This window comes from Lissotriton vulgaris, chromosome 11 (genome assembly GCF_964263255.1).
Source record: "Lissotriton vulgaris chromosome 11, aLisVul1.2, whole genome shotgun sequence".
In the NCBI taxonomy this organism is placed as follows: domain Eukaryota; kingdom Metazoa; phylum Chordata; class Amphibia; order Caudata; family Salamandridae; genus Lissotriton; species Lissotriton vulgaris.
In genome coordinates, this window is record NC_141699.1 from 984511287 (window position 1) to 984520864 (window position 9578).

Consider the following 9578-nt stretch of genomic DNA (forward strand, 5'->3'; position numbering starts at 1 on the left):
ACCCAGTGACAAATGCTGTGTTCGACACAGACTGCTACGTAGTTTAGCAGGAACCGGCCCAAGTCTAAAAAGTATCAGACGGACTCGAAAAGCAGGCTGAAAGCATTACTACAACTTAGAGACCTGTCATACAACTTCAAACAGAAAACACTCACTACCAGTACTCCTCCACTAGACAGACAAGTTAATCTGTATGTGCTCTCATAAGCTTACCTATCCGTTGGTACCCCATGCTCCAATCCGAGCGGAAGGGGAGGCGCCGAAGGGTCCGATGGACACGTTTTTTTGAAGGGGTTGTTTCTCTCATCAGCCAATAGGGGCAGGCATTTAAGGCCATATGATCACGAATGTCGTCTGTTTCAGTGCGTATATAAAAATAATCGACTGCGTTGATGGATTAGTTAGGAACCGAGCTAGACGCGATTCTGCAGTGCTTGCACTGATCAAAAAACGCATGCGCGGTAGTGTAAAGAGAGCGCTATACCCTCGCGCATGCGCTGGTCTGAAAGGGGCGTCGGTAGCAGTTCTGATTACTCAGGCACAAAACCCATAGAGTCTGAAGTGACACGTAGGTAGTAAAAAATACGTTATTCCCGTACTATAAGGGGTAAGAAGAGATGGCCCTCTTAAATGAAAATGCTGTGATCAACACACAGTAAATCTCAGTGGTATCTAAGGTGATGATGATACTATCGTTTGTAAATAAAGAGGCAATGCTGTAAGAAGAGTGGTAGGACCCTTCTGTCTAGTTGAGGAGTACTTGTAGTGAGTGTTTTCTGTTTGAAGTTGTATGACAGGTCTCTAAGTTGTAGTAATGCTTTCAGCCTGCTTTTCGAGTCCGTCTGATACTTTTTAGACTTGGGCCGGTTCCTGCTAAACTACGTAGCAGTCTGTGTCGAACACAGCATTTGTCACTGGGTAACATATGTGTGCCAAAGGCATCTATATGATTGGAGTTTTCCCACTTGGTGCATTCATCCTCCATAGGCACTCAGGACTATATATTGCTTAGCACGTGACATACCCCTTTTTATGTCATCTTAGGCCTCTCCTGCGGGGCTTTTTTCTACCATTAACTTTGGTGGCTAAGTGATGGGGGGAGTTCCTTGGCGGGCTGGATAGGAGTCTATCACATTTTAACTGGGTCTAGTGTGTGCAGAGCGATTCGGCTGGACACAGGAAGATGGTGCACTAACTGTGTCCTTTTCTTTACACATCAGAGCGGGGCCTCAATTTCCCGAGCAGTTGCCGGGTGAGGTGAGGTCTTCACCCACACAAAGCTGGGTGAGTATCACTATCAGGAAATGCCTCTTAGTGGTCAAGCTAATATGCTTAATTGTTGTGCAGAACGCAAATTGTTCTTGCAGGTGTTTTCTGTTTTGGTGGGATGTGTGGTGCTATGTGGATACATATGCGTAAATGGATATATTGTATTTGTGTTTTTTGACAGGAAGAAGAATTCTCCTGTGACCAGTGGACATAGGGGTTTCAAGGTTTGAGGGGCAGATATGAATTTCTTAAGTATATTACATGATACAACTCATTCCCTCTTACATGTGTATACAACCCCCCACTTTGTTTTTGCAGTAGCTTATTATGTTCTACAAGGTCCTGATGAAAGCTGGAGCAATACTCCTTCTAGCTGAAACTAGTCGACCATTTTGCACAGCGCCATAATGTAGTCTTACTCACCCACTACTTGGCGTGTTTTTAATCTTGACACCTAGACTAATCCCTTTAATACTGTTTCTTCTATCTAGGTAGCCAATTTTAGCAAGCACTTCTTCAACAGCACTGCACTCTTTCTATCTTATGTTTAGAGCACAACCGTGGCTGAATTGTCACTCTCCATGTATACAACGCCACTTGAAGGTTTAGGCGTTGTTTGGAGCAACCACTAATCCCCACATGATGATATGCCGCCAAATGGGTGGTCTGATGGGATCTGTTCAGCCCAGCGTGACTCAACACTCTTTTTTCGCATTTTGTGTCCATGTACATGCCGCACACCTTTCAATTCAGTACACCACCTCTGACCTGGTCTTCTCTCTTTGGTGTTTCATTTAATTACTACCTCCTGACAAAAACTCAAATAGAGTAACCCCCCCAAAAATACATGTTATGCACTGAAATGTATTTGCATGCCTTAGCGCGTATGCGTGTATGTGGCACCTGAAGAAAGCCATAGTGACCCCCAGGGGCGGCATTGATATTATGGGAGAAGCATGTCAACTGTTTTATAGGATGTGAGAGGTCACTAATTCCTCACCACACATTCACCACTGATTTTAGAATTGTTAAATGTGAGATGGGTAACCCAGAAGGCAAATTTAATTCACCCATTTATCTCTTCTGGTGAAAAAAGAATCACTCCCTAAAAACAGCACCCCCTTGTAACCAGGCATTGAAGCACACCTGTGACGAGCTAGATGTCTCGGGTGGGACCAATGATGCAGCATGGCACCTACTAGGTGGTGGGTGAGGGCTCTTTCAAAAAGCCTAAACACGTTTTTTTTTACACTCTGCGTGAGGAATATCCTTTAGATATTTGGTAGCAGTACTCGCCCCACTTTATTTTTTGATATTATGGGCCTCATCTACAACAAAATGACACAGCGTTGTGCTGCAAGACATTTTGTTGCGCAGAGCTGACTCATTTTAAAAGCACCAGGATATGCACAATCGGTTGCCATTTTAAAAGCACAGGATGTGCACAATTGACTGTATTGTGCCAATGCAGACACCCATGCACCATGGTACAAGAGTGCCTGCATAGCAAGGATGATTGTTTCTGTGCAGGAAGGGACAACTTCCTGCACAAAAACAATCATTGATGATGCTTTCCTCTTTCTGTGTACTGCAACGAGGAGAAATAAAACTATTTTTTCTCGTTGCATGTCCTTACGCCTACACTAGAAGGCGTAGGATTCCGATGCATTCCCAGGTTTACAAAATGTTGTAAATCTGGAAATGCTGTAGAATCCATGGGCGTTGCGTGGTAACACCCACAGCAACATCCATGGCACACCCCTTTCATGCAAAGTGATGCGTGAAACAGGGCTGTATTTACAAGGACCTGAAAAGTCACAAAGAGTAGCTTTGAGTGGTCTTGTAAATATAGGCCAGCACACTGCACTTCTGGTGTGCCCAAAAAAGCGAGGCACCGGCGGCACAAGGGGCCTGTAAATAAGCCCCTATGTTGGGAAGGTATCTCTTCTCACTCTCCCATTTGTTATTGAGTTTGATTTGGTACTGTTCCATTTACTTACTGGTAACCTTCAATACTTCAAACCTTCTCCTTTCTTTCCCCGGTCCTCTATTCCAACCACACCTTTCTATATTTCGTCTTCTGAGCATTATCATGGGACCCTGGATGAGGATCTGTTGGTCAAAGGTTTGGTACTAAATGAAGTCTGACGTCAGTGATTAAATGAAGTCTGACGTCAGTGATTTAATACTATTCTTAGCTTGTTCTTAATTGTACATTAATTATTGTCTTAACATACTTCACAACTTTTATCTGCTATATTTTATCTGTAAATTTGATATATTACTGGTTATGTTGTATGTTGTGTAGCATGTCTTTTATGATGAAATATTGAATAAAGACTTCCTTGACTTGGTACTGTCTGATGTTGACTAGTGGGAGCTGGATGTGAATGTAATGAGGTGGTATGGTTTTCCAAACAGAAAGGGAAAAAATGCTCATAATTAAGGAATGAATAGGAAAACAGGCTTCTTTCCAAGTATGAGTGGACTTTGTGTTGAGGGCAGGCGTGCTTCATGTTGGTAAGGAGAGGAACATTTCTGTCCAAATGACATGATTTAATACCTTGTGTTTTTGATTCAACAATTCTCCTTTAAGTATCACCTGTGTTTATGATTACTTTACATTGATTGCATTTCATCCCAGGAATTAATTAAACTGATATTTAGATGATCAGTTCTGTGAATAGGTGTGAGGCCTTCTCTATGTCACCTTTACCTTTTCTTCTCGTTAACGTGATAAATCACTGTGCGTAAGAGGTAAGCATGCTCTTACCTAACAGCAGGGTTGTCTTGTTCAGTGATAGTTTAGGATTCAACAATTCACCCAGTTCCATTGATGTTTCTTGATTACTCTTATTTAGAATATGCATTTTATTGGACATTGGTTGATTCTTTGTCTTTAATTATTTTAAGATGTCTTTTATATAGAGACAAAATGGAATAAAATGTTAAATTGCCAAAACTCCCATAATGCAATGTCTCCCACTCTGTTTATCTATAAACACTCTTGCTCCATTCTTTTTTCTGTTTTCTTGCCAAGGTATTAAGATGGGGATGGATTTTGGTGTGGCAATCTTCCTACATGTATATATATAAACATGAATTAAAGATAAACAATGTTTTCCAATTACAATTTGAAAATGGCATTATGTTGCAAACTTGAAAGGCAGTGAATGAAGCATTGGCGCTTTCACCACCCATCTTTGAAAGTTGGTGGGTTAGCCTCAGTTGAAGGAGAATTCAGAAATCTCCTTGCAGGTAATGGCAATGTGTGACCCTCTGGCCTACGGAGATGCTTAAGGGGTCACTCAGCACTAAAAGAGTCTTACAAAAGAACACTTGAGGGGTGCACTGCTTGAGTGTAACTTCCTAGGTGGTCCACCATCAGTATGCCTCTTGCCAGCATGTATACTCCTGCTATTACAAATGGGCCAGCACTCCTGAATGTGGAAGTAACTAATGAGTTTGAACAAGGAATTCCCATGCAGATTTTGTACCCAGAGTACTTCCTTACAAAGGCTCATGATTGGAAGATGGGATACTGAGCAGAATATTCAAAAGTCATCTCTACATTTGATTTATTCATAATCTTTTTGTGACAGCTTAAAATAAGTGTTACTGCTTTTGTGGAATCAAATCCAACTACAAAGCTTTAGGCAGTAGCAGAAGGATCTGAAGTCTGTGGCATACAACTCTATTGTCCTTATTTTGGAAGGGTAACAGGCTCATCTATGCATTAATGATGTGCACTTTGATAGTAATTTTGACACAATTACGGCTGGTTGTGCGCACCATGTTTGAGAACATGTACAATGACACCTTTAGCCCAGTGGCGGCTCACACAGGTAAGAGCAGTGGGGTGGGGGGGCAGGGTTGTAGAAGTTGACAGACGACGGGATAAGATGTTAATATATAAGTAAATAAAACGACTTACTTTGCACTCGGCAATGCTGTAAGCGCAAAGTAAGTGGTGTTATTTATTTAATTAATATTACTTATCCTGTCATCTGTCGACTTCCATCAGCCCACCACGCACTCGTCCCTCACCACCGCCCCTATCAGTGTGAACCACTACTGCTTCCACCTACAGACATTAAGGGCAGATGTAGGTGGGCAAATACCGGTCGGTAATGGCCGATTACGGCCGTTACCAACCGGAATTTGGTTCTTGAGATGTTGGGGGCCCTAATTTGAACAATTCGGTAAATTTACTGATTCGGTAAAATACCAAATCGGTAAATTTACCGAATCGGTAAATCTGGATGTAGGTGGCACTGAAAACAGTGCCACAGGCCCTTTAGAATTCGTTATTTACCATCAAATACTATTTGATGGTAAATAACGAATTCCTGTGTACATGCACAGCTGTGCATGTACACCTGTGCCATGTGGCACACATACATGCCCTAAGGACATGTATGTGTGTTGCATGCCACACAAGCCTGAATCAGGGGTGCAACAAGGTGTCAAAGTGACACCCTGTCCCCCTTGTCAATTCGGTAATTTTACCGAATCGGTATTTACCGATTCGGTAATTGCCATTGGTTTCGATGGGCCTCAAGGTCCATGGGAATCAATGGCAATTACCGAATCGGGACATACCGATTCGGTAATTACCGAATATTACCGCTTCGTTAAATTATTCGGTAAAAATACCTACATAGCATTTACCGATTTGTAAATAGCGAATCGGTAAAATTTGGTATTTACGAATCGGTAAATGCCATTTACCTACATCTGGCCCTAAGTCGGGTAACAGAGTATGTGAACCCTGGCTCACAACTGCAGCAATGACACCGTTCTTGGAATGCTGGTGTAAGGCGGCAACAATGTCATGCTTTGAGGGGAGTCCCTACAGTGCACACAGTGTTTCACGAGGAATACTGAAGGGCTCCTCACAAGGACTTGGACATGCCACTATTGGCTAAGGTGCAGCCGGGAGTCCTTGGAAGAATGGTACCACAAAATTCAGAATTCTCCAGTAGTCCAGACTATCAAGGAGTAGAATTTGGTTCTGTACTACATTATGTAATGGGTACAGGTGTACAAAATAGATGCAAAACTAGTTTTCATTATCAGATCAGTTTAGTTGTTCATCCCAATAAAACGTGAGAAATGTATTTGCTTCCGGTCATGAGCTATGGAAATTAATTTTGAACGTGCCTTGTCCCCTTCACTTATTCCTCTCAAAACACAGGGCTGTTGCCCGTTAAAATTCGGTGCTTTATAGACAGACTTTCCATATCTTTCCTGAATCCACTAATGTGGATTTTTCTTTTTTCTTGTACTTATCAAAGTGTTCTCAATATCAAGGTCACCAGCGCTTCCTTGCTATCCATTGAGCTTAAAGCCTCCCTTTCAAGATCCTTCTGTGTACTCAGTCACCGTACCAGTTCTGTCTGACCAGCTTTCAGTCCGCTGAATAAAGTACTGCCATTCTGACCTCTTTTTTTTTACAAAACAAGCCTGCTGTTCACCTTAAAAAGCACTCTACCTATCTTTTTGGGGAAAAGATAGAAAACCTTTCCTTTCTTCTTCTCTGTACTTCCTTGCTGCAAAGTTTTGCCCACAATTGGTAACTTCATTTTACATTAACTTATATCTAATAATGTTGGTGTGGGCATGAATTATTGGTGTGAGTGTGATATTTTGCGTAAAGTAATTCTTTTTGTATTAAAAGTTTTTTGTTTTTTTTCACAGAGAGGAGGTGTGCAAGTCACATCATTTGAAACCAAACAGGCAATTGACAAAGATGCAAACTAGAATGGGAAGTGGAGATTAAAATGCTGGTATTATTTAAAAATCCAACATTGCTATCTGCAATAAGTGGCATCTTCAGTTCATTTGGCAAAATAGGGCTGCATTCCTCATCTGATCCAATAATAACCCTATCAAGCTGTATGGACCACTGTTCTCTTTAACACATAGATTTTTTCAGGAGCAGCAGCATGTTAGCCTTAACGTGTAGACAGTGGAGGAGAAGACGTATTTTAACCAGGTAGTGGAGCAGGGAAAGTACTCCAACAGGTTGAATGTCCTCAAAGAACTCAACCCAGCAAGCTATTCACAACACAATGCAGTAGCTCTAAGCCATGTTAGAAGTTCTGCTATATGAACTGCAAAATGGGATTACAGATGCCAAAATCATTTAAGTTCCTACCCTAAAGGCTCTGAAAAGATACCAGCATGAAATGCTGTTGCTGTTCCTAACATCCTCCTACGTAGTCAGTGGCGAGATTGGAAAAAACTCTGCCTTGAGTGTTCGGATTTTGTGGAGTTCATAATATGTCTCGTTGTGGGTTGGTATTTCTGAACCTACAACTCACAGACCTACCACCAATCTTAGCCACATGGACCACAAGCTGTCCACAAGTGGCCATGAAGTGCCTGCTTGTGCTGTTACAGCTATTGAATATTTAAATAAACTACTCATCGTTAGGACAATCCTTCAAATACTGTGGTTTGTAATCTCTATCACAGGTACCAGCTGAACCTAAGCAATGTTTAGAACAGTACAGCAGCTAACAACATAATGTTCATGATATTGTAATATAATGTAGGGATCTGTGTATCAACACACGTCTGTAGGGATTTGTGTATCAACACACGTCTTGTAGTGCAGAGAATCACACTAAATATTCTGTCAAATTGTCTTTGCCAACACAGCTTAGGAAAGTAAGTGTTCCGGAAATATAACAATCAATCAATCAATACATTTTTAAAAGCAACAGAACTGTATGTACTTCATGAATATCGTGTTTTACTTTTCAAGTTCATTACGATCATTTTTTTACTTCTCAATTTTTCCTTCTTTTCTCCCTTCCTTTCTTTGCTCCCATTTTTCTTCACCTATTTTATTTTGCCCTTTGCTTACTTCCCTTTTTTTCTTTAAGGTGACAGTCCTGTATATTTTTACTTTTTCCTTCCTTTAATTTTTCTTTCTTTTTTTCCCCAGTTCACCTGTTGCCCGAAAGTTTGCATCGATTTCTTTCTTTACTTTCCTTTTTTTTGCTTTCACGGTTGGTACACTCCTTCCCCATTTTGCTCTTCCTTCCCATCTTTGTTTTTCCTTTTCTTTTCTGCTTTTCTGATCCCTTCTACTCCTATTTTTCCATATTTTGTTCTACCATTTCGAAATTTATGTGAGCAGCAAAACTTCAGAAGTAATACATTTAGAAGTCAAAATGTAGATGTTTTGAAATATTACGTCAGAATTGAGAGGTGCATTTAATGTAGACATTCACTGGGGGTATATGCTACCTTCAACAGTCCAAACAAGCCAGACCTTAATCCGTTTACCATGTACAGCGCGTTACTAGCAATGAATTGACTGCTGTGTGGAATACAATTGTCTGAACAGTGAAGCTCAAGTCCCTCTCGGGGGAATTACTGAGAAAAAGGCACATTTTTCCACATCAATGGCAGGAAAGTACAAAGAGACTTGCAGGTTATCTCTTCCTGTTGTTACAGCAGCCAGACAAGCACACTAGCAGTGAATTCTTACATGCATCTGAAAACAATGGAACGACTAATGGCATCTCACAAATGTGCTCTTTCTAAATGAACATGCAGACCAGCAAGTTGGAATTACATCATTGTTTCATATGCTGCAACAAATGCATGCCAGATAGTGCTCGCCTTCTCCAGCTAAAAACTGAGGGAATATAGGTAAAGACTGAAGTAATAGCCCCACAACCCTTTCCCAAATCTTTCAGTTGACAACTACAACAAACAGCATCACCACCCCAGTGGGCGGCTGTGACATCTTTTCCATCCCACTGAGTTCGGATGACAAGCGGCGCCACAGGAAAGCTTCACGCTGAAGCGAGCTCCCGGACGCGTTTAGAAAATGAAACACCTTACCAGATGCATGCTGAAGTTCGCGGCTCTCCGACAAGGACACGCGCCTGTGAGGATGGAGTCTCCGCGCGCACCCCCGCTACCACGTCGCTCCGGTGACTGTTTCCTGGTGACCGTGACTGACAACCCTTCGGGAGGCTCACGCGCTAGGCATCCGAGACTGAAAGAGGGAAAGCCGCTCCTGCCACCGAGACGAGCAACTTCTGGCAGGGCTCCAGCCCGGCAAAAAGGAATTTACTGTAATTTGGACGTTGAGCAGTGATAGGAAAGAAGGGAGCCTGGGATTCGTGGCGCGCGCTGATTGTGTGCTGGTCGCTTCACAGCACTGCACAGGTTACCGCTCCCAGCAGCTCTTTTTAAATACACATCAACGGAGGATACCAAATGGGAAATTAACTGTTACCGCTCCTACGCGCTGTTCTCCATATTTAAATCAGCCTGGATGCAGG

The 9578-nt window shown here is 42.0% G+C and overlaps 1 protein-coding gene across 1 annotated transcript in view; it reads right to left on the reverse strand.

Annotated features, from left to right (window-relative positions):
* The window catches only part of SCHIP1 (schwannomin interacting protein 1), a 1820134-nt gene extending 1810839 nt beyond the window's left edge, over positions 1–9295 (reverse strand). Inside the window, exon 1 of the mRNA XM_086944214.1 lies at positions 9133–9295. Coding sequence (XP_086800340.1) covers positions 9133–9141 — 9 coding nt within the window. The 5' untranslated portion in view covers positions 9142–9295. The remainder of the gene's footprint in view (positions 1–9132) is intronic.
* Positions 9296–9578: the final 283 nt, after the last annotated feature.